General features: G+C 39.9%; 1 protein-coding gene across 3 annotated transcripts in view; it reads left to right on the forward strand.

Annotated features, from left to right (window-relative positions):
• Positions 1–26,450, forward strand: part of Rngtt (RNA guanylyltransferase and 5'-phosphatase) — a 205,511-nt gene that overhangs the window by 138,428 nt on the left and 40,633 nt on the right. For all 3 annotated transcript variants that reach the window (XM_055599433.1, XM_055599434.1, XM_055599435.1), the window contains exon 14: positions 4,424–4,490. In XM_055599433.1, coding sequence (XP_055455408.1) covers positions 4,424–4,490 — 67 coding nt within the window. The remainder of the gene's footprint in view (positions 1–4,423; positions 4,491–26,450) is intronic.

Here is a 26,450-nt window from a genome sequence, read left to right on the forward strand (position 1 = left end):
ACACACACACACACACACACACACACACACACACACACACACACACAAAGATGAAAGAGTCATGTGTGTTGTCTCATAGTACTTTATTGGAAATTGCAGTGATACTTGATTGTAAGTCCGGTTTGTATATGAGTGTTCTGTGTATGTATAAATGTACAGTACACGTGTGCCTGGTGCCTGCAGATGCCAGAGGAGAACACCATATCTCCTGGAACTGCAGTTACAGAAGATTGTGAGCTGCCATGTGGATGGTCCTGGGAATTGAACCTGGGTCTTCTAGAAGAGTAGACAGTGCTCTTAATCGCTTAGCCATCTCTCCAGCCCCTAAGGTCAATTTTTAATTATTAGGTTCTTGTTTTTGTTTCTTGAGGTCTCATTCTAGTGGCCCCAACCCCACCCCCTGATCTTTCTGTCTCAGCCTTCGGAATGCTGGGACTATAGATGTGTGCTACTTTATCCGTCTTTCTTTAAAATTTTAGTTTGAGGAAATTGTAGACTTGATTGCTTTCTGAAGGTATGTTTCTGTATCTACCAGGACATGATTATGAATGTGTATGTGTCCGATGTCAACATAGAGTGAATGAAGTTCATTTAGTGTTTGTTCTGTAACCCTGTTGGGTTTGCTTTGCTTTACTGAGAGATATCTGTGGGAACTGCGTTTGGACTTTTCCAGTAATAGACAGTTGTTACTATTTGTGCTTGGGAAATCAAAAGCAAAGTGAACACTAGTTTTACCTGTTTTTAGTTCTTCAAAAGCTATAGTAGGAATCCCTCCTCCAACAATACTTTTTCCTAACTCTTTTTCAAGAGTCCTGCTCTTTGCCACGCTGCCAAGCAGTTACCTAGGAGCCAGTACTTTAGAGGCCGTTATAGTTTACAGAGATGTTGATGGTAGTGTACACCTAACTTACGTGCAGAACAGCTTCACGGCTTTGAAAGATCAGGATCTCTGTCTTAAAGCACACCTATATGTGTCTGTCAGTGCTGAACCAGTGCCTCACTGTGCAGATTGAGACCATGTGATTTTTTTGTTGACATACAAGTACCCTGTTATGCTAAATGGTGCTTATTACTTGGCAATAATTGTGTATATAATTTAACAAAACAATGTTTTAACAGAGAAAAAAATTTAAAGAAATATTTCACTTTACATGCCTTAATCTCTGCACTCAGGAGGTAGAGGCAGATGACTCTCTGTGAGGTTTCAGGCCAGCCAAAGCTATACAGTGAGGCCTTGTCTTAACACCAGCAAAGCCTTGTTAAGTGACGATAGTAAAATATATGATGAGGAATAATAGGTGTTTTGAAAGTTAAAGACAAAGTCTAACTGATAACATTTAAGAAAATGCCAAGGAAATGCAGTTTTTAGATCTCAAATCAGAGAAATGGAGGTGTACTCTAAATAGTATATTGGCAAACGTCCTGAGATGTTTGTGCATAGAGATTAGAGCCATATTGACTGTTAAATGTCAGCTAGCTTTCATTCTCTTCCTTTCCTAGCGCCTGTTTATATGAACAGTGATTATTTTAAAAGAGGTTCATCAAGTTTTCTGTGAACATTTGTTAATTACCACTACTATATATAGGTGCTACCAGCAATGGTGCAAGGTTTTCTTGGTTGAATTTCTTAGTTGCTTAGTTAAAGCATGGCTAAGAATTTTTTCATTTCATGTTGAGATTTGAGGACATATCCTATGCTTTCTATTAGAATTCAGTAAACTAATACCCTTAGTTGTATCCCTTATATTATTGACATTATCATTTACATTCTATATGTAAGAAAGAATTTGGCTAAATTAGTTTAATTCAGTCTTGTGTATGCTTGCTATTATTGTTCTGTTAGGGTTGTTCTTTTGTTTTGTTTTGTTTCCCCGAGACAGGGTTTCTTATAGTCTTGGCTGTCCTGGAACTTACTCTGTAGACCAGGCTGTCCTTGAACTCACAGAAATCTGCCTGCCTCTGCTGGGATTAAAGGCGTGTGCCACTGTGCCCACCTTCTCTGTCAGTGTGTTTTATTGGCCACACAGACTCTAAGGAGCAGACACTGTTCTAAGGAGACTGAGACTCTCTGCCTTGTCTCATGCTTCAAGATGTTTGCTTTCTTTATCTCACAAGGTAGTCCATGCCAGTGGAGAAGCACCACACAAATACCTCACATCTGTATTCAGTGACAACGAAGGATTCCACAAGGATCAGACAAGTTACTAATAAATATGGACTCTAAAACTCTTGAAGTAGAGTATTTGAAGCTGTGAACTGAGTAGTACAGAGATGGTTGGGCCAGGTGTTGTGGTAATGCATGTGTAACTCTAGCTTGGAGGAAAGAGGTCGCTTGGAGCATGAAGTGAGATTCTTATAGCTCTGCTTTGAAAATCAAAACCAAACAATTCAAAGAAGATTATTATAATAAATCTTGAGTATCCTAAGTTTCTGTTATTATGCCTAAAGGTACACTGAAAAGGTTCCATTGGCTTTTTTGAATTTGCACTTGTTTGCTGTATATATCTTCAAGTGTTATGTTCTTAGATTCATGCAGTAGGATGTATAAAGCTGTTAACTTCATGTGGACACTTCTCTACATAGCAATTTGGGTCATGGAATAAGGCTCCCTCCCCCCAAACATTAATGTTAAAACTGAAGTTATGTCCATTTTTTTACATGTCTTTTAGGAAAAAAATAATGTAAAAGAATGAGATATTATGGTTAGTATTTATGTCCCATAGCTTACTCCATGCCACTAATCCCGTTTTAATCACTCCAAAGTTCTAAAGGCAGCATTTCTTCATTCACAGTGTTTTGATGTGTACTGTGACTACAGCTCTCTGTAAAGCTGTATGTATGTATGTATGTATAGGTCCCTAAGGTTGAGTTCCAGCACAGACAAAACTGAAACTCCACTTGGAGTTTCAGTGCAATTAAGAATGAAAAACCTTGGATTGACTTAGGACCGTAATCTCAGAACTTGGGAGGCTGAATTGGGCACCAAGGGTTAAAAGCCCCTTGGGGCTGTTTAAGAAAGACTGTTTCAGAAAGGAAGACAAGGGACTGCAAAGGTAGCTCAGGCTGAAGAACACTGGCTGCTCTACCAGAAGACCCAGGCTTGATTTCCAGCACCTATGTGGGAACTTAAAACCATCTTTTTAATTATAATTATTCTGTCATATATTACATTCTGACGGTAGTTTTCTCTCCCTCTCATCTTTCCTCCTCTCCAGATCCCCTGCCCCCTTTGCCTCCCCTCATAATAGAGCAGGCCTCCCTGGGACTTCAACCAAACATGGTATAGCAGGCTACAATAAGAACAGGCACATACCATCACATCAAGGCTGGAATGAGGCAACCCAGTAAGAAGAAAAGGGTCCACAAGTAGGCGGAAGAGTCAGAGACAGCCCCACTGTTAGGAATCCCACAAGAACAACAAGCTACTCAGGACTTAGGTCAGACCCCCTACAGGCTCCCTGATCTCTGCAAGCCCCATGATCTCTGCAAGCGCCATGAGTCCTGGTCGGTTGATTTTGTGGGTCATTGTCTTCTTGTCTGTCCCTGACCTCTCTGATTCCTCTGATCCTTCCTCCACCTCCTCAGTTGCTGGATGGAGTCTCTCATTTTCAGAGACACTAGTTAATTTTATTAAAATTATTGTTAAGAGTGTTCTGTATTTAAGCTAGCTTTGAACTCTCTTGTTCATCAGGTGCTGATGTTAACTTTTGATCTTCCTGCTTTCATCTCATGAATGCTAGGATTACAGCCTGTGACAACACTCCTGGTTTTATGCTGAGCTGGAATCTGAACCCAGGCTTATGTAGGCAGAAACCTTTCCTACCCGAGCTACATCCCAGCCCAATTCTGTCATTTTACCCTCTCTTCTTCTTCCTCCTCATCCTCTTCTCCTTTCTCAGTAGAAAAATTCATTTGGTGTTACTCTCATTGTACAAAAGACAATAATTGTATATCGATTTTTCACAGTATCTATTAGAAATTTCTCTCTCTCTCCCTCTCCCTCTCCCTCCCTCTCTCTCTCTCTCTCTCTCTCTCTCTCTCTCTCTCTCTCTCTGTGTGTGTGTGTGTGTCTATGTTTGTAGCTATGGATTGACCTTGGGTATTGTTTTTTAGATGCAATCTACCTTGTGTTTTCAGAGAGTCTCTTTCTTGGACTAGAACGTAGTAGTTTGGCTAGCCTCAGTGAGCCTGTCTTTGCTGCCCTGTGCTTGGATTACAAGCTGATGTCACCACCCCTATTTGGCTTTTTCATATGGATCATGGGGAACCAAACTTGGGTCTCCTGCTTAGGCAGCAAGTACTTCATTGATTACGTCCCCCCTCCCCCGCCCAGTATCTCCACTTTCTATTATTATGTGTCCTTTCATTAAAGATGCTGTACTTTATAAATAAGGCGCTTCTTTTATTTTTTTCTATCTTGTAGGTTACTTCCACAGAATATTGGCCTTCTCTATGTTGGAGGTTATGAAAGACCCTTTGCACAAATCAAGGTATGATAATTCATTTTCTGTGTTTTTCTTTGGCATTCACTTATCTGGAACCCACTGTTTAGTAAAAACAGTGAAACTACCAGTCTCCTCAAAGACATTATGAATTTGAAGTGATTTCATGGATTTTGCTAATGTCTGCTGAAAAAGTTAAGCAATACCAGGCCCGATGTTTAAGACTCTGCTCCTACTAGAGTTGACAACGTATTTTGAGCCATGCATTCTTTTTTATTGGGGTGTTATTTACAGCATTATACTGTAATTAGACATACAGTTTGATAAATGCTAAATATCTACTGAGGTAAAAACTACTAAGATAATTAAATATATCTGTCACTTATAAAAAATATATTCAGATCGTTTGGAGATTCGTTTGGAGATTTTTGCTCCCTGTTCTGCTTTCCGTCATCTTGTCCCCTAGACACTACTAAACAACATGGGTTATAGAGGAACTTATATGCTTTTGTATTTATGTGAATGGAATCATACATTTCTTCCCATTCTCATCTTCCTGTCTTTCATTCAGCACGATTATTGTGAAATTCATCTACATTCTTGTACTTACTGCTTTTCCTTGTGTGGTAGTGTTGGGAATTGAACCAAGTGACTTGTGTGTACTAGGCACTGCTGTTAACATTTGTATAGGTTTTCAGTAGGAATATGTGCTTTTTTTTTTTTTTTTCCTTGGGGTAGAAGAGTATTCTGTACTTCTCAAGGATAGGCGATTAAGTCTGTTCCACTGACCTTCCACCACTACCACACTGTGTGGAGTAGTGTAGCTTTATAGTAAGTCCCCAAATGAAATTGTATAAATCCTCCTGTTTTGCCCTTTCTTTCTATGTAGTTTTGATCAATCTAGTTTTCCTTTCATTTTCATACAGTTTTTTTTAGAACTGTTCTATCAACTTATGAAAGTGCTTATTTGTATTCTGTTGGGGATTATATTGACTCTATAGATAGATAGAATAGAACTGAAAATGTTAACAGTGTTGTGATGGAGATGGTAAGGCTCTAAGGAGTACCTGCCTGACATGCATGGGTACTGGGTTTGGTTCCCAGGAGAGAAAGAGAGGTAGGTCGATTTTAGTAATACAGGACCATTCAGGTCACCAAGACTGCATCTCTTTTTACTCCAGCTTTAATGTCTCAGAGATGTTTCTTGTTTTGGTGGTCTTGCATGGATTTTCAGTGCGTGAGCATCTATATTTTATATTTATGATGCTGTTATAAAAGTACTTTTATTTCTTTTTTTTCCTTTTTTTTGTTACTTCTCTTTTTTTAATTTTTTATTTTTGTATTTTATTTTTTTCTTATCAGTTACATTTTATTGACTCTGTACCCCAGTCGTGTCCCGATCCCTCATTCCCTCCCAGTCCCTCCCTCCCTCCCTCATCTCCACCGTGCCCCTTGCCAAGTCCACTGATGGGGGGACCTCCTCCCCATTCATCTGATCCTGTTTTATCAGGTATCTTCAGGACTGGCTGCAAAGCTCTCCTCTGTGGCCTAACAGGACTGCTCCTCCCTTGGGGGGTGTACTTTTATTTCTAATGTGTAAATATGTTGGCTTTGAATTCTGTAGTATTATTACACTTAGTTATTGGTTTTGGCCATAGGTTTGTAGATTTTAGGGGATTTCTGTGCATAACTATATGATCCATTAAGGAAGGCTGTTCTCCTTTTCTGATCTGGTGCATTTTATTGCAATTTCTTTATTACTCTGACTGCTGTGCACATTACTGTGCCAAGCTGAACAGTAATGGTTAGATCAGATATCCTTGGCCATCTTCCTAATCTTAAAGGGAAGACACTCAGTCTTTGTCAGTATTAGTTCAGAATGGATCAATTGGGGCTTGAGAGATAGCTCAGCAATTAAAAGTTCTTGCTGAGGACTGGAGTTTGGTTCCCAGCCCTCGGGCAAATCATAACTGCCTTTTACCCCAGTTCCAGGGACCATCTCCCTTTTGTGCCCTCTGTGTTACAAGCTTTTTTTGGTGGTGGTTTTGCGACAGGATTTCTCTGTGTAGGCTTGGCTGTTCTGGACTCACTTTGTAGACCAGGCTGTCCTGAAACTCAAAGAGATCTGCCTGCCTCAGCCTCCTTGAGTGCTGGAATTACAGGCATATGCCACTGGGCCTGGCCTGGCCTGTGATTTACTTGAGAAGCCTCCATAGATGGTTGCTTCTTTTCTCAGCATGGCAGTTCAGTCTGATAGTCTGGGAAACTGAACACACTCCTAGGAGCCTTGGAACATCTCAGGTACTCACCTCCTGAGGCAGCCCTTCAGCATTGGAGTTTGTAGTGAAGATCCTGCTTTAGAACTTGGGTGGGTGGGTGATCTTACTGGGGACCTCCAGAAGATGTTGATCCCTCCAGAAAATGGGTGGTAATAAGACCACTACCACAATTTTTAGACCAGACTTGAAACAAACTTTGTTAAATACTGGTTAGGATGATGGACACTGGCTAGATCCATACCCAGGATTCTTAGAGAATGACTGTGAATTACATTAGTCCAGTGCTTATAAAGGCAATATACACCAAACTATGTACCTTTTGCCTTTGTCCCGTCAGGGCCAGACATATATCCTGACCTGCTTCCTGCCTATGTGTGTCCCACATACATGTGATCAAGCACATCCTGTGCAGTTGGGGCAACCAGTCTTGTCTACAGAAGTGAAAATGTATGGCTTGGTATCTTACAGGAACAGCAGCCCTCAGCATTCCAGGAAGCTAATCAGTGCGTGGGCAAGTGGGGCTTGCAGGTTAGAGGCGTTTCTGTTTCATAGTTAAGCACAGTAATTAAAACTTAAAACATAACCTTAGCCCTCACAGCATATACAATTTGGTGATGGGAGTTTTTTTGTGGTTTAGGTTTTTGAATATTTTTAATGTTTATTTCTTGCCTCAGGAGTTATTTTTCTATTGCTTATTTGAAAGTTGTACATTTAAATGTCTTTTTATCTGCATACTCAGTGTAGTTTTGCACTTTGAAAAAAACTTTTTTTTCACTAAGCCTAAAACAGGATATGTAGGGCAATCAATCTTAATATAAGCATTTTTTTATGGTGAAAAAAAAAAGTGTATGTTTAGAATTAGCCAACTGGACTCAGTTTTGATTCCAATCTTGTTGGCAACATCCAGAGCATCATAATCAGGAGCCAACTGAACATATGCCTTATCAGGGTATTGACTTTGGCCACATCAGTGTCAGAGTTTTTTCACAGCCTGTTTGATCTGGTGCTTGTTGGCCTTGACACCATTGTGAACACAAGTGTGTTGTCTTTTATCTTCTTCATGTCTGACTCAGTGTTGAAGGGTGGGGAGGATTGATGATAGCATAGTGGTTACACTCTGGAAATTTCATCATGGGACTCAACACCTCTTGCATACAGTAATTTACCTTAAAATACTCCGAAGTCTGTCACTACTGTATAAATGCTTCTTCTGTTTTCTGGTTCCTTAGCATTCCTCTGAATGGTTAGCATTCAGATACATAATGTTCAGGGTTTTTCCAACACTAGCGTTGTTGGCAAGAGTGTCTTTATTGCTTTGCCCCACTGTCCCACTCATGGAATTTGACAGTAGAGCCAGGAAGCATACTATGTTCCGATAGGAATATTTCTGTCAGCCTAGTCTCGCCCCCCCTCCCCTTTTATGTCTCCCCTTCTTCCTTTCATTCCCTGCACCCCACCTCTGCTTTGGAAAATCAGTGTGGGGAGGGGGCGAGCACAAGCATTTATGCGTGTGAGTTACATGTTATCTTAAAAGCATTATTAAGTGTATGTGTGAGGATAAGTTCCTCTATCAATCATCTGATAACATTTTTTTAATCTAGATCTTTTCTGTGTGTGTTTGTTTTGTTTTGAGACAGGGTTTATCTGTGTAACCGCCTTGATTGTCTGGGGCTCGCTTTGTACACCAGGCTGGCCTCGAACTCAGAAGATCTGCTTGCCTCTGCCTCCCAAGTGCACTACCACGCCTGGCAATCTAGGTCTCTCCTAACAGGCTGTGTGATAGAGAACACTCCTTTATCAACTCTCTGTCTGATTAACTTGGCTAGAATTAAAAAAAAATCTATTTTTTAGGTTATCTTTTTTCTTTTGATGCTTTCTCATTTACTGTGGAAAAATTTCTTAACCTTACAATTATTGAAGATCTTTCATAATTCCTTGGTTATGACTGATTACATCTCTATCTAATTAGATTATGTAGAAGTTAATTGGAAAATAACAATAGTTCAAATGATTGAAATTATGCTTGAAATATAAGGTTAATTTCTTATCTAGTCTGTGTCTATTTCTGAAAATATCAGCATTTTGTTGTATGTGTTTTTTTCTCCCATTACACCAAATGTAATGAGGATGTGTTTTATGCCATAGATATCACATAAAACTTTTTAAACGTGGATAGTACATTGCTTTTTAAAGATCGTGTTGATTATTGACTTTTAAAATAAATTGGTTTATACCATATGTCTTTCTTAATGCCCGTTCCACCTTCATTTTTTAAGATTTATTTTTACTTTTAATTATATGTATGTGTATGTGTCCTCTATAACTATGTATATATGAATACACTGGTCCCCATCAAGGTCAGAGGTGTGAGAAAAGAGGGAGGTAGGGAGAAACTGGGAGGAGATGAGGGAGGGGGCCACAGCTGGGATACAAAGTGAATAAATTGTAATAAATAATAATAATTAATAAAAAATGTAAAAAAAAAGACTGGCTCACAGTTTGGCAAATATTGCTTCAGAATAAAACTTCTTCAGCTAATGCTGCCATATGCTTCCAGCAGGAAACTGCCACATTTGTGACAGTAAGAGAGCTGTTTGCCCCTGAATTGAAGCTAGCCCTCAAGACTGGCCTTGAAAGGGATTAAAAAAAAAAGAGAGAGAGAGAGAATATAGTTGCTAGGTAGAAGGCAGTATAGAAAATAAATGAGGATGGAGTTAAGATGTTTTATAAAACTGTAAAGCCATGTTCTGTTTCAGAATTCGTAACTCTAAAGAACAGAAGGGAGCTTTCCACACCTCCCCTTCTTCCAAGTGATTTCATGTATTTTGAGGATCGAGAAAGAGAAAAAAAGGATCAAATCTTCCCCCCCCCTTAATGAAAAAAATTAAACATTGATGTGGGTGAGAATTTGAGAGAAAGCAATTGAATCATATTTAGATTTATTATGACATAGTCATTGAATAATGGCGAAATTTTCCATAGTTTTGTTAAAAATGAGGAAACATGTTCAGTGTCTTGGATTTACAATAATAAAGAATGAAGTGGTTATCTAGATTTTGAAAGCAGGATTAGTAAGAAAAAGAAGTGAACAACAACAGACTCATCATTGAAGCTCTGAAGATTTCTTTTTTCCACAGAACAGCTGCTAAATTATCCTTCAGCTCTCTGAAATAAGGGAGCTGTTAATTTCTAGATACTAAAGGTTTTACATCATGGTCTGTGGAGGTGGTACAGTAGGAAAGTGTTTGCCGTGCAAATATGAGAATCTGAGTTCAGTCCCTCAAAATTCTTGTTTAAAAACAAAAATGGGTGTAGTGTCTGTAATTCCACTGAAAGACAGATCTCTGGGGCAACCATGGAGCTCCAGGTGCAGGGAGAAAGGGGGGGGGAAGGAGGGAGAGAGAGAGGAGAGAGAGAGAAACCCTGTGTTAAAGTAGTAAGGTGGAGAGTGATTGAGGAAGGCACTGGGTGTCAACTATGTACACACATGTACACACATGGACATAAATGGCACATCATTGTTAAGCTGTATGGTAATTGCTGAACAGAATTCTAGCAAGTACACTTTGCTGATTTCTCCTGTGTGGGTGCTTGGGATGCAGTGTTGCCAAAATAGAGTTAAGAGTTCAGACCTTAGCTGCATTTTAGTCTTAGTGTTTTTCTTTTGAGAGACAGGCTCTCGTGTAGCCTTGGGCGGTCCCCAGCTCTCTGTTGCTGGAGATGATCTTGAGCTCTTAGTCTTCCCAGTGATAATAGGCACGAGGCCTCCTGCTCCGTCAATCTCAGTATTCTTTGAATTTTATTTTTATAAAATATGTGTATATGTATGTGACTATATGTGAGTTTGTATGTGTAAGTTCAATGCCCTCAAAAGCCAGAGAGGGCATCAACTGCCTTGCAGCAGTGTTAGGAATTGAACTCAACTCCTGCATGTTCCTAACTACTGAGCCATCTTTCCAGCCTCCCAATCTCAGTGTTCTCGACTTCATGGCTTAGATAATTCATCAGTAACTTGTTTATTCAAGTCTGTATCCTCAGCATTTAGCCCAGTTGCAGGTCACATAAAAGTAGTCAGTAAGTATTTGTTACCATTGCTGAAGAGCCCTGAGAAAGTAGCACTGCTGCTGGTCTGTTCATTGGTAAGGAACTTGCTGAGACTGATTCGGACACAGTGGCTTTGTATGAAGTTTTGCAACTTCCTTCTCTGGGAGATTGGGATTGGAAGATGGACTATCAGGCCAGCATGGGCTACATAGTGAAACTAGCTCAAAAACAACAACACAGATCTGCCCCAGAAGAACTTTCATATGCCCAGTCTTACGCTCTCCCTCTCCAGAGTCGCGCTACCTCGCCCTGGCTGGCCTGAATTCACTGTCTGAACCAGCCTGGTCTCAAGCTCATATCTGCCTGCCTGTGCCCTGCCTGCTAGAATTAATTGCAGGCGATGCCACCATGCCTGGCTATATTTTCTAATCTCTTATTACACCCTGAATTGTGCTTACCTTTGTGGCAATATAAATTAATTTTAATTTCTAATTTAATATTATGGTAGTAGATATTATTAACATCAGCACAGCTTTATTTGAAATGTGTATTTTATGAATGTATTACATTGAGAACATTTTAAATATAGTACTAAAGTTGTGTTTCTATTAAGAAGGTTAGAATTTTTCTTAACTAAAACTCTCAAGCTAGCTTCTTTACAGAAAAAAATACTGGAAATTATTTGGCTTGTTCTGCTCTTTGTGTATGCATGTGGTGCTGGGGATGGAGGTCAGGCTCTACCTGCAGTGCTCTACCGCTGAGCTGGCACCCCAGATCAGGGCCATACTGAGTAGCCCAGGCTGGTGTCTGCCTCAGAAATCCTCACTGTTTGTGTTATAGGCTTGTACTGTTGTGCTCTGCCCAGCAGGCAGCATGTGCAGTGTAAATAGCTTGGAATAAACAAAGCGAGGCTGGCCACTTGATTATTCTCTTCCTCTCTACAAAGGGCCACAGCAAACTCAGTCTATATCATACAAATCATATACATTGCCACAAATTATAATAGAAATCTTAAATTGCTATTTCAGTGTCTTCAGAAGTTTGATGTTGAAATGAAGTAAATGTATACTAAGTTAGAGGGAATGTCAACCATCCTAAAATAGGGCTGCCATGGTGGTGTACACCTCTAATCCCAGCATTTGGCAAACAGAGGCAGGTGAGTCTCTGAGTTTGAGGCCATCCTGTTCAATGTAGCAAGTTCCAGGACATCCAGGGCTACATAGAAAGACCTTGCCTCAAGAAAAGAAAACAAATTCTAAACTAAGAGTAAAGAGATACTGAAATGGTTAATTTTTATTGTCAACATAACCACAGTCACCTGGGAGGTAGAGGGAACGTTTGAATTGCCTTGATCATATTGGCCTGCTAGTCATGTAAGAGGGACTAGCCCCCTGGGAGCAGTAACGTCTGTAGGCAGGTGAGGCTGGGTTATATAAAGAAAGTATAAGCCAGAGAGCAAGCCGATAAGCAGCACGCCTCCATGGGCTCTGTTTCAGTTCCTGCCTCTGATTTCTTACCCTGAGCTTGTCCCTGGCTTCCTTGGGTGGTAGACATCTAGGGGATAACCTCTAAGCTGAAATAAACACAGTCCTCCCCAACTTGCTTTTCGTCAATGCTATATCACAGTTACAGAAACCTAGCTAGAACAGGGATATTCAGATAAATCTACTCTCATCAAATAATTTTTCTATGTTTCTGGCAAAGCATTTGTCTTCATATCTTAAAATTTCATTGTAGAATTAATTGTTTATAATTTTAAAATGACAACCTTTAGTTCAGGAAATTTATAAAGTCTGCAAAACACAATGAGCTGTAAAGTATGAAATTTAACTTTGGAACTACATCATCAACAGTGTTTAGATACTTAAAGTTTTATGTTAATGTTAAATACTTCAACATTTAAAAAGCAAAATCAAAAGATTCTCCATACTCAGAAGTACTTTTATGATTGGTTATCTACTAAAATAATATATTGGTATTAATCAGAATACTTTGAGTGGGGCTAGAGAGATGACTCAGTGGTCAAGATCACCTGCCACTCTTGTAGAGGACCCGTGTGCCGTTTACAATTGCTTATAATTCCAATTCTAAGGGCCCCGATGTTTTTTTTTTTCTGGCTTCCTAGACACTTGCATGTCCATATACAGACGCTCAGACAGACACTCACAAACACAAAATAGAAAGAAATTACTCTCTTAAATACTTTTTGGTAGTTTTACTTGACTCAAAAGAAAAATAACGTTTAGTTTGTTGAAATTTTTTGTCAGTAGTTATGTCTGGGAACTTAAGCCATTCACAATATACATGCACATACCATATACACACATATACAATTCGTGTGGGTAGGGAGAAAGTGATATAATCATTAACTACCCTGATGTTCTTCTTAGCAGATTGCAGGGGTTTTGTTGTTTGTTTGTTTTTGTTTTTTGGCTTTTGAAACTCAACCAAAAGCCTTTATCAGTAGAAAACTAGTTTAGGGCTGAGGGTTTGCCTGGCATGCACAAAGCCTTTGACTCTTCGCACTACATAATGTGGATGTGGCTACACACCTTGTAATCAAGAGGTGGATGCCAGAGGACCAGAAGGTCCAGATCTTCTTGCCTGATTGAAGGCCAGCCTGGAACACAGGAGACCCTGTCTCCAAATAGAACAGAAAGGGGCTGGGGAGATTGTTTTCAAGGAATTTGAGTGAAGGTTGAGACACTGAGAAATAAGAAGAGTTACCCCTTGGCTTCTAATGACATATAAGTAGAACTATTGTTCTTAGAAGTCAGGAAGCACCTGTAAAAGAATATTTAAATTTAATGTATTTCTGATTTAAGTTTCTCACTCTATTTGAAAACATTACAACCGTAATAACCGGTCACTGTTTGTTGTTGATTATTAATATTTAATATTGATTTATCTTTTAGTTAAACAGTGGTTATTCCTAAACCAGCCGTATACCCAAATCACCACACAGAGACTAGGACTTATTTAATTAACCTAGAGAACTATTGCTGGGCAATAGTTACTCCATCCTAAACCTCCAAGCCCCCATAGTTTCCTCCCATTCAGATTACTTGCTTTTAGTCATATCTTAGGTCCAGTTCATCTCTCCTGGTGTTTCCAGGTCCCCCCCCCCCCCTCTGATCTCTCTTCTCCAACCCCCTCCCACTCGCTTCTTTCTCCTCCCCTCCGGAACAGGATGTCCCACCTTGTTCTCTCCATTGCTCAGCACTGGCTGGTTGTTTTATTGGCAATTACAGAGATCAAATGGTGGCATGTTTACACAAACTTGAGACAGGTAATGCTTAGAATAAGCATCACAATGCAGTGTCTGGATTGAAACCAGAAAGTAGGGTAGAGAAATCAGCATGTGAATGAACAAGGATAAGGTGTATACATTCCACAAGAACATTATAGCAACAACTGTTTTACAAATCTTGCCTGTTTTCTTTGTATTTTATAACTCCATAAATATAGAAAAGAAAAGTAGGATAATTTATTTGTTTAGAACCAAAAGAGTTATCAACTAAACTTTTAAGGTTTTTTGAGGAAAGATGTCATATACCATAAGGCTGGCCTCAGACTCCATATGTAGCTAAGGAGGACCTTGATCTGCTTGATGCTTCTACTTCCCGAGTGCTATCATCACACAACACATTTGTAACTTTAAGTCTAGTATGAATCAGGTAGAAGTGTGTTATAGTGACAGTTTTGATATTATTCAAATCAGTCCCCAAACTTGTGAAGTGTAGATGCTTTTAGAATTTCAGTTTTCCAGACTTGGAATATATAGATATCTGGGTAAATGGGGTAAGGCACTAGCTAATCTATTGGACATTTATGTTGCCCCTTACAGGGTGAGTACTACTTATCTGCGTGGTTTGTTGTTTCTGTTTTGTTTTGTTTTTTATGAATGACAGAATCTCGTGTAGCTCAAGCTGTCTTTCAACAGGCTTTGTATCTGAGCCAACTGATCCTTTTGCCTCCACCTCTCAAGTATTGGTGTTACAAATGTGTACCACCCGTGCCTAGAGTCAAAATATTCCCCTTTAAAATAGTCAAAGTCTGTTCGTGTTGAATTATTATCATATTGATGTCTTCTGTGCTTTCCTTGCATAGAAAATCAAATGATCCCTGTAATTTCTGTACCTTGTACATGATTTTTACAACAAAAGTTGAAATAGAGAATCATTGTGCTTGGTTTGCATTTAAAATGGAATGGAGTATAAAGGAGCTCAGTGCTCTAAATCTCACCTCTTCCACTTAGTTAATCACTGTGAGTGTTTACATTCATTATTGCTTAATAGGAAGAGCTGAGAGTTCGTACATGGGGAATACTTGTGAATCCCTGAGGTGCTAGAGGAATCTAATTACAATGTCTTTTTATATAGTTTCGAAATATTTTCCTTTCTGTATTCAGAACATTCTGTTTTGAAGCATACTGTGTCATATATTTCTCCTAGTCAGTGAATGCTATTCATCCATCCATCCATCCATCCATCCATCCATCATCCATCCATTCAGTGTTCGTGTGGTTATATGTACTCATGTGCACATGGATGTAGCACAGGAAACAAGTAGAGATCAGAGGACAATTTTCTAGAATCTTCTACCTCTTTGGTCCTAGAGCATCAGGCTTGGTGATATTTATGCCTTTACTCCAGTGCTTTTTGTCCTCATTTTTTTTTTTTTAACTATTTGTTATTATATGTGCAGATGTGCATGGAAACTATAGTTGATGACAGGTGGTTTTCTCAGTCACTCTGCAGTTTAATTACTGAAGCAGAGTCTCTTGTTGAACCTGGAGTTCACCAATTTCATCTATTCTAGCTGGCCAGCTTTGCCTGGGAATCCCCTGTCCCTGTTTCCAAGTGCTGGGATCACAGGAGGCCACCATCCTTCCCCTCGATTCTGGGGATCTGAACTCTAGTCATCATGCCTATGTGGCAAGCACTTTATTCCCTGAGCCTTTTCAACAGCTCTGAGGCCTGCAGTCACTTTCCAAGCTTTATTTGGTTTCTGCGCTGACTCCATGAGGGCATTGTAAAACTATGTGGGCCTTGTTAAACTGGCCTACTCCTCAGCAACTAGTCCTGGGACACAGAGACCACTCACTACTCCTGGAGTTGGCAGCTCTTGCAGAAAGTAGTGATGGTGGTCCCTCTCGACTGTCTTCATGGTCTTCACTCAAAACTTGAACTTCTTGGGTGGTTGCTTAGAGGGTTGCCAGCTTTCACAGAATGTGTGACCCTACAGTATATTTAGCTATGGAGAATATAGCATTGGATATGGCTGAGGGGTCAAGTGGCCAAGGCTCCAAGAGGCTGTTGTCCAAGATCAGAGGCTTGGCCTTAATGATATGGCCATGATAGGCATTTGTGTGTGCTACTGGCCGGGAAAGCAGTTCAGGTTCCTATGGAGTAAAATATAGTCAGCTCCAGCATCAACAAGGGCCAATACCCCTTGAATGGGGGGGAATCTGATGGGAAACCAATGAACACTGAACTCAACAAGAGATCTCTAGTATTCTGGGGTCCCTTACCAACTGGACGTGTTGCCTCCACCCCTAAGATATTCTCAGCTATGGACCCTACTTGATGAAGTTCAAAACACTTGTTTGTATTTGGAGAGTGCTGGGAGTCCCACCTGCAGTAGCTCTGCCAACCGATAGGCCATGGGGAACAGTCTGCAGCTCTGAGCACTGACGCCTGCTGTTTAAGCATGGCACACACATTGTTTCTCAAGTGACCTGCCGAGAGTCTGGTGCAGTGAGTGCATGTTTGTGTGTGTAAAGATATTTGGGCATTTTTACTCTTGGACTATCTGTGTTAAATTAGTGTAGGAGGTTCCTTTACTCGTCGTCTTTGGTAGTTCACCAGCATCACCCATGCCAGCTATACTGCAGTCATCACACAGCTCATTAGTGAATGTTCTCCATTCTGTGTTTTGGGGACCAGTAGGCACTGCCTAAAGGATGGGTGGTAGTGGAGGCTTCCTTCTCTGTCTTCTCTAACTTCAGCATTGCAAATCCCATTCCCCTGAGCTCGTATGTGTTGTTTCTCTCTTGATAAAAGGTCAGAGTGTGGTCATACTCAACTCACATACTTAGCTCTCCGTTTCTCAGCTTGCAGTTCTGTCAAAGTAATCTCAAGGTCAAGCTTTCTGTCAAGTCAGGGAGTTTACTTTCTCAGTAGCTGCTCACTCTTCTCCCATCAAAAGGTCCACGAGGACTTCAGGAGGCTCTCCCAGTGACACAGGGATGGAGGTCAACTTCTTGTATGTTTGTTTTGCACTGCACTTGTAGCCTGCTCACAGTGTCAAATATAAATGAGGTCTGTGCTCCAATGCCAAGAAAGGAGAAGGGCCACAGGACATCTGGAAGTTGAAGATGCTGTGAGGAGCAAAGAGCAAATAAGACCCGCATTATTTGCCAGCTTATAGGCTGACTGTCAGGCGTCAGTGTCAGGCACTTAGACACATGTTGGCATACACAGGCTGCACATAGGCAGACATAGGCACACACACACAGGGAGGCTGACGAAAGCAGAAAGGAAGATTTCTATCCTCAAGTCACATTTATAAAGAATCACCCAAAAGTGCCACTCTGCCAAAAATAGTTATATAACATTACATCACTGTTTACTTTGGGGTTCTCTGGGCATCTGCTGTCAGCTATTTTATGCTGACTTATAGACCCCATATTCAGTCTCAGCCATTCATCCCTGATTCATCCCTGATAGCCACATCCGTGCTATATGTCTAACCATAAGCTGGCCCTTAAGACTTTTCTGTTTCCAACACTCTTTATTATTTCTTAATACCCAAGAGGTTTGGGTTAAAACTATCATGGGTTTTATCTAGAAGTCCATTTAATTTCTTTGAGAACCAACTGGTATGAAATCAGATGTATAAACAAATACAGTGTGTATTTGAATATTAATTAGTTCATAAAAGAAAAGTTAATCTCATTTGCAGATTTTTTTCAACTAGATAAGCAGTTATGCTAGATTACAGGGAAATAGTTTCACATTTTATAGCTGAAAGTTGGGTATGAGCATAGTTGGAATTAAAGCGTCTTAATGTTTTCCCACCAGTGTGTCTTGAGATTGGATTGATGACTCAGTATTGGTTTTAGCTTCAAAGTGAATTATAGGAGAATTGCAGAGAGAAAGAGCAGATGTTCTTTAAGTTTCACAGTGAGTAGGTTGGTTGCATAGCACAGGGTAATAGGATGATGTAAAAGGCTGTAAGCACTACCGTTCCCGTAGTGATGATGGTGTAGCAAAAGGATGAATGAAACAAAGCAACACACACGTGGAATGTGGGTCATTGGAGACGTTTAGAGTGATGGAGCTTTATGAGGGATGGAAATTGTCTTGTAAGGGCCATGCTGTTACCGATGAACTCTCTCAGGCTATTGTATCCAGCCTCCCAGGCTGTTTTAGGAGTCACTTTCTGTGTAATAGCTGAAATTTTCAGTAAAGTTCAATGATAATTTTCAGATGTCTTCACTGGCTTAAACGGATGATTTAACAAATCAGTAAAAGCATGGAAGATTGGGAACGAAAGGTAAATGTAGTTTGTTCATCTGAATTCTACTCATTTTTTGGAGCCCCAGATTACCCTCTTTAGATCCATCTAACTACAGAGATCAGGCTTCTCTGTAGTCAGATCTGTCAGCCACAGCAGTCAGCACCCACCTCTTCCCAGAGCCCCCTTGCAGGTCATGTTGCCTCTCCTGCTCAGAACCTTTACTCCTCGATAGTTTCTGTGTTAGGCATGACACACCCTAGCAAAACATCAGTCTCATACTTAACATTTCCTGTATTGACCTTGCATTAATTTTTGTTTATTTTAAAAATCAGCAGTCTAGGAAAAGAAGTCTTTCTATCAGACTTTTTCCTTCCACTGTACTTTTATTTCCCCTAAGTTCCTCTTCTAAATAATGATGAGTTTACAATTCTCTCTTCTTACAACTTTATATATGTTCTCTGGTGACTTGTATGCCTCAGACCTTACTTGCTGATCAAAACCAAGTTTTGGAGATGGCATATAAAAATTAATAAGCTACTTTGCTTTTTCCTGACATAGCATCTGATGGAAAGGATATTTTCATAACAATCATTAGTTGTAAAGTCTGAGATGAGGTGTGTCAGGTACTTAGAATTGGCTATAAGTGTCCAAAGCAGAAGAAGAACTTTGAACTGTGGCAGCTGAGGAAGGAGTCACAAAGAAAGCAAGAACTATTTTTGCTTTACTGATCATATGCGTGGTAGGTTGTGATTATATGTCTGTCGGTCTTTCCTTGTTTTCCTCATGTGGGAGTAGAAGATGCTTGGCACTGTTCAAAAGTACAAAAGCTTTATTTGTAACAGCTCAGTAGGAGCAAAGGGTTATGTAGGGAAGTAATAGGTATGGGTGAAGAGGTAAATTGGGGTTAGAAATAGATGACATGTGGTCGTGCACTGTGTGATATTAAGACAGTTCTGAGTCAGCATGGTAGTACACATACTTTTATTCCAACTGAGGCAGGATTTTAAGTTTGAGGCCATATGCGTGTGCGCGCGCGCGCACACACACACACACACACACACACACACACGCACGCACGCAAATATATGGCCTATAATATGTACACTAGGGTTATATAGTGAGATGGGGTGAGGGCAAAATAGGGGTGGGTGATTGATTCTTTTCTCTCTCTCTCCCTCTAAATTGGTGGTGGTGGTGGTAGTTTGTTTTGTTTTGAGAAATGGTCTTGCAATGTTTCTCAGGTTGGGCTTGAACTTGGTACATAGCTTAAGCTGGATTTTAAACTCATAATTTTTTTGTACCAGCCTTCTGAGTGCTAGGATTAGAGGTGTATACCACTGTGCCTGGCTCCCGTGAACAACACCATGGCAAGTATTTATATATCCAAACATTTTAAAAAGCTACAGCCAAAATATATTATAAAACTAAAAATGGGGACAGGAGAGTTTAGTAAAGCAAAAGTGCTTGCCGTACACACTTGATGATGTGAATTTAAGCCCTGGAGCCCACTTGAAGGGAAGGAGAGAGCTGAATCCATTCTGATCTCCACATGTGCACCGTGGTTCATTCGTGTGCGCACCCCTATCACACTCACACCGTCAAACAATAATGACAGAAAATGATGATCCCATAAAGGGTTCTTGGCAAGATGGGAGCTTGCAGGGCTGAGAGTTGGTTGTGGGGCCCCGTGAGTAAAGGTTTAGGGCTGTCTTTTCAATAAGAGATTTATTAGACACTAATGCCATGAAAAGATGGCATAATGAATGCCCTGAGGAGTGTTGAAGAGCCAGTGCCGCAGACAGTAGGACGACAGCGCTTCTGAGGAGAGCTCATCCCTGTGAGGCCCAGTGGGAATACCTGTAAATGTTTCTTGGGCAGGGTAGGCACTTCCTGCTGGCCTGGGTTCTGTTCTCACAGGGACTAGTGAATGTGAAGGCCTAGTGCACTGCATAGACTTTATAAGCACTAAACACTTGGCCGTACTATTCTTTCTTCAATATTTAATTAATCTTAGTTTATAGTAACCATTATATTCTATTAACATTAAATGTTCTTAAAGAACATTTAATTTTTAATTTCTGTATATGAGTGTTTTGCCTGTATGTATGTATGTATGTATGTATGTATGTATGTATGTATGTATGTACGTACCACATACATGCCTGTTGTGCACAGATCCAGAAGGAGGGAGTCAGATCCCTGGAACTGGAGTTGCAGATGCTTGTGAGCCACTGTGTGGGTGCTGGGAACCCAGCCTGGGCTCTCTGTAAGAGCAACAAGTACCCTTAATTGCTGTGCCGTCTCTTCATTATGGACTTTTCAAGTGACTGACTTTACTTGTTTGTTTTTGGTTGGTAACTTTACCGACTTAGCTAATTTTAGAAAGATTTTAGTTTGTATTCGTGTGTGTGTGTGTGTATGGCTGCCACATGTGTGTAACTGCCCTCAGAACAATCACCAGCCCTGTTTTCTTTCCTGTTTTTGAAGCTCAGGCAGCCTGGAACCCATGTAGCCCTGACTGACTTCAGACTGACTTCAGACTGACTTCAGTCCTCCTGCTTTCATGGCCAAGAGGATTGGGTAACAGATGGCAGCCACGAGTTCCAACTTCAGAAATTTATAAAAATGTTTTACTCATGTAGTGTGTAACTTAAAACATGCAACTGAACAAAATTATTCTTTGTGTATTTAGCTATAAGCTTTTTCCTGTTCATTTTTATATTTTATTTTACCTAGTTATTTTTTGAAGCAAAGTTACTTTTTAGGATTTGTTTTTATTTTTTTAATTACATGTATGTGTGTGGTGTGTGTGTGTGTGTGTGTGTGTGTGTGTGTGTGTGTACAAGTGTAAGTGAGTGCTGTACCTTTTGAGGCCAGAGGCATTTTGGATTCCTCTAGAGTTGGGATTTTGGGGGTTGCTAGCTACTTGTTAGAAATTCTTCAAACTGAATTTGGGTCATTTGTAAGAATTACACACTGTTAACTGTTGAACCATCTCTCCAGCTCTGGAATTTTTGTTGTTTGTTTTTTTTGTTTTGTTTTTGTTTTGTTTGTTTTGAGACAGGTTCTCTGCCATTATGCAGCTCTGGCTGGTCTGGAACTCACAATATAGACCAGAATGGCGATCTTCTACCTTCTGAGTACTGGGATTAAAGGACACTGCATCTGTCACTGAGATGCTTTTGAAACATAGATTTTAATAGTCATTTCCCAGAAGGAGAGTATGCATTCAGAAGTGTGACTGGGTTTCTGATGAAGAGTCACTTTTTTTTTTTTGGACAATGTTTTTAAGAAATTGGTCTCTAAAGGTTTAGGATTATCATATTACCCTTGTGCCTTTACATCTTGTTCTACTGGAAGATTGTATGTTCATTTTAGTGCTTGGACCCAGGGCTTCACCCATGTTGGGCAAATGCTTTGGCCCTGAGCTGCATCTCCAGCACCCAGAAGGCCTTCTGGGGCATCAGCACACAGGAGCTGTAATCTCCTATGGTGGAGAGGCCTTTTCTTGGGGTTGCTTTTCCTTGTTTGTTTTTGAGATAGAGGCTCTTGTAGAGCAGGCTGGCCTTAAGCTCAACTATGTAGCTGAGTATGACCTTGAACTTTTGATTGTTCTGCCTGCTTCTGTGCCATGGTGGGAATTAAAGCCACCAACTGAACCATATCCACAGCTTTTCCATAAGATTTTAAAAATATTTTCTAGTTCTTTAAAGACTGTCATTGGAATTTTGAGGGGGATTACAGTGAATCTATGTTTTTAGTGATGGAACCATTCTTACTGTATTAATGTTTCCTTTCCATGAACATCTTTGAGTGCCTTCAGTCTCTTCAGCCTTTTGCTTTCATGATTAAGGTGTGTGTGTTTGTAAAAAGTTATTGTGAATGGGTTTGTGTTTCCTTGATTTCATTTGATATGTAGAAAAGCTACTGATTTTTGCATGTTAATATGGTTATCTGGTATTTTACTCAAAGTGTTTTTAAAATCTAAGAGCTGGGGCTGGAGAGATGGCTCAGAGGTTAAGAGCACTGTCTGCTCTTCCAGAGATCTTGAGTTCAATTCCTAGCACCCACATGTTGGCTCACAATCATCTGTACTAGATCTGATGCCCTCTTCTGGCATGCCGGCGTACATTCAGATAGAGTGCTCATAAATTAAATAATAATAAAACAAACTAAGAATCTTCTAATAACCTTTTAAGTCTAGGAAGTCTAGGATCATATTGTGTGAACAATATCCTTTGACTTATTCCTTTCCTGTTTGTATTTCTTTATTTTTTTTTTTTTTCATTCTCTTGCTTTATTGCTCTAGCTAAGATTTTAAAAGTGAGGAATAGAAAGTTTTGTCTTTTTCTGGTGAAAAAGGAAATGTTTAGTTCTTCCCTATTTAATACAGTGCTGACTAGAGATTTATCCTAATATAGCCTTTATTATGCTGAGGTATGTTTTTTTCTGTTCTTAGTTTGTTGAGATCTCTTGCCATGAAAGGGTATTGAGCTTTGTTAATAGGCTTATCTGCATCTCTGAGGTGATGACGTACTCCCTGTCTGAGTCTTTGTGCTGTACTTAGTGGGGACTGTGTGCATGCACACAACGTCCATGGGATGAAGTACATTTGACAGTGGGCTCTAATCCTTTGCATGTACTTTTAATTTAGTTTGTATTTATTAAGTCTTTTATTTTTATTATTAAGTATTTTTGTGTTTATTTTCTTTAGTGCAATTGGTCTGTCATGTTTTTCTTTTGAGATGCCATCTTACTATGTAGACCAGGCTAACATGAACACCCTTTCTCTTGGATGCTAGGATCAAAAGTGCTTCACTGCCACTGGCCTGATCTTTAGTTGTATCTTTGTTGTGTCCTTACCCAGTTTAAATGTCAGGGTAATATTGGCTTCACTTGAAAGAGTGTGGTTGTATTCTTTTCGTATTGTTGGAGCAGTTTGAGGAAATTTGGTATTAGATTTTTTTAAAGGTAGAATTATGTACTTCTTGTCTATCAGACTTTTCGTTGTTGGAAGACCATTGTTTTCCAGTCTCGTTGATTGCTATAGGTCTAAGTTGTTTGCATTTTCTTGGTTGGATTTCTATTTCTGTTTCTATTTCATTAATTTTCAATGCTTTAAGGTTCATCTACAGACTTTTTGAAATACATCTGACATTTTAATGTAGTCACTTAGAGCTAAAAACTTCCATCCTGTGACCGCCTTCATTGTCTTTGTGATTTTTATTTAATTTTAATAATTCTTAATTTTTTTTTTATTTCTTCAATAGAGTCTTATTTAATCTCCAAGACTGTGTTTTCTCTAGTTTCTCTTGCTGCTTACTTCTAGCTGTATTACATTGCAGTCAGGATATAGATTCACTTTTCTTACTTTTGTTGACATTTGCTTGTGCCTTCTCTGTTCTAAAAGATAGTTTTGTTAGATAACAGAAATCCTTTTTGACTGTGTGTGTGTGTGTGTGTGTGCTTGAAATTTAAAAATAGACATGTTAGTCTGTGCTTTTCTTTTAGCTTCTGCTGCAAGGGCTAATGTTAGTAGGATATATTTGCCTTTTTAAGTGACTTAGCTGTATCTCTTAAATATTTAAGAAGCCTTTAAATATTGTTTCTTTGTTGTGTAGTTTTGGCATGTTGAGTATAATGTGTTGTGCAAAGGTTCTGCTCTGGTCTTTCTTTTGGAAGTTCTAAATGCCTCTTATGCTTGAATGCCCCTTCATTCCCCTGAACTGTTTCTGCTATAGTATCATTGAATGGCTTTTCTTTTACTTTTTAATCTCTGTTCTTTCTTTAACATGGATTTTTTTAAGGATATATGTATTTTTTTTAAATACATGGATGTATATATTGTACAAGAGTGTGGATACCCACAGAAGCCAGGAGAAGGTGCTGCATCCCGTAGAACAGGTGCTTGTGAGCCACCTGATACAGGTGCTGGGAACGGAACCTGTGTTATCTGGAAGACCAACTAGTGTTCCTAGCTGCTGAGCAATCTCTCTAGCCCTTGCTCTATGGATTTGGGGGTTTGGTCCTTTTGTATTATCCCAGAGTTCTTGTTCTTGGAAGAAGTGGTCATGTTTTCTCCCTTCCTTTCCCTTGTGTGAGTGTGCATCCACATGTGGAGGTCAGAGGACAACTTGGAGAAGTCGGTTATCTCTTTCACCATGCTCGTTCCAGGGAGCTCATTCAAGTCATCAGGCTTGGTGGCAAGTGCCTTAATCTATTGCACTGGGCCTCATTTTGCAGAACAAAGCCCATTTCAATTATTTTTTATAATTTACTCACTTTATATTCCAATTGTAGCCCCTTCCTTCATCTCTTCCCAGTCTCACCCTTCCTCCCACTTCCTTCCTATCCCTGTCCCCTAGTCTACAGAAAAGGAGAGTCCTCCTTCCCTACCATCTGACCCTAGCCTGTCAAGTCTCATCAGAACTGCCCGGATCCTCTTCCTCTGTGTCCTGGCAAGGCTGGCCACCAGGGGGAAGTGATCAAAGAGCAGGCAACTGAGTTCATGACAGAGGCAGCCCCTGTTCTCCTTTGCCCTGTTCCCCTTACTAGGGAACCACATGGAGACTGAGCTGCCTATTGGCTGTATTTGAGCAGGGGATCTAGTTCTTCATGCATGGTCCTTGGTTGCTGCATCAGTCATTGCAGGATCCCCTGGGCACAGACTTGTTGGGTTTGTTGCTCTCCTTGTGTAGCTCCTGCCCCTCCAGGTCTTTTTATCTTCCACTTCTTCCATAAGATTCCCTGCACTCTACCCAAAGATTGGCTCAGTCCCAGCATCTGCTTTGATACCCTGATGGGTAGAGTCTTTCAGAGGCCATCTATGGTAGGCTCTCAGTCCTGTTCTTTCTCTTCCACTGCTTACAGTGTCTGTTCTAGTTGCCCTTCTGAATGAGAATTAAACACCCACTCTAGGGACCTCCATGTTAGTTAGCTTCTTTAGGTCTGTGGATTTTAGCATAGTTATATTATATGGCTAATATCCACTTATAAGTGATTATATACCATGTGTGTCTTTCTGGTTCTGGGTTACCTCACTCATGATGATATTTTCTAGTTCCACCTATTTGCCTGCAAATTTCACGATTTCCCTGTTTTTAATAGCTGAGTACTATTCCATTGTGTAAATGTACCACAATTTCTGTATCCATTCTTTGGGTCAGGGACATCTGTTTCCAGATTCTGGCTATAAAGTTGCTATGAACATGGTTGAGCAAATGTCCTTGTTGTATGATGAAACATATTTTGGATATATGTCCAGAAGTGGTATAGCTGGGTCTTGAGGAAGCACTAGTCCCAATTTTCTGAGAAAGTGCCAGATTGATTTCCAAAGTGTTATACAAGTTTGCACTTCCACCAGCAATGGAGGAATGTTTCCCTTTCTTCACCTCCTTACCAGCATGTGCTCTCATTTGAGGTTTTGATCTTAGCCATTCTGATCTGTGTAAGATGGAATCTCAGCATTGTTTTGATTTGCATTTCTGTGATGACTAAGGATGTTGTACATTTCTTTAAATGTTTTTCCGCTATTCAAGATGCCTCTGTTGAAAATTCTGTTTAGTTCTGTATCACATTTTTAATTGTATAAGTTGGTTTGTTGGAGTTTAATTTCTTCAGTTCTTTATATATTCTGGATATTAGCCCTCTGTCATATGTAGGGTTGGTGAAGATCTTTTTCCAGTCTGTAGGTTGTCGTTTTGTTCTGTTGTCAGTGTCCTTTGCTTACAGAAGTTTTTCAGTTTCATGAGATCTCATTTATTAATTGTTGATCTTAGAGCCTGAGCTGTTGGTGTTCTATTCAGTTCAAGGCTCTTCCCCCACTTTTTCCTTCTAGTAGAGTTAGTGTGTCTGGTTTTATGTTGAGATCTTTGATCCACTTGGAAGGTAGTTTAGTGCAGGGTGATAAGTATGTATCTGTCAGCATTTTTCTACATGTAGACATTCATTTAGACCAGCACCATTTGTTGAAGATGATATCTTTTTCCATTTCCATTGTGTGGTTTGGGTTCCTTTGTCAAAAATCAAATGTCCGTAGGTGTATGGGTTTATTTCTGGGTCTTTGATTCTATTCCATTTATCCACCAGTCTGGTTTCTATGCCAGTACCATGCATTTTTTTTATTATTATTGTTTTTAATGGTTAATCTATAGTAGAGCTT

The sequence above is a fragment of the Psammomys obesus genome, unplaced genomic scaffold (genome assembly GCF_907164565.1).
Source record: "Psammomys obesus unplaced genomic scaffold, mPsaObe1.curated_primary_1811, whole genome shotgun sequence".
Taxonomy (NCBI): Eukaryota; Metazoa; Chordata; class Mammalia; order Rodentia; family Muridae; genus Psammomys; species Psammomys obesus.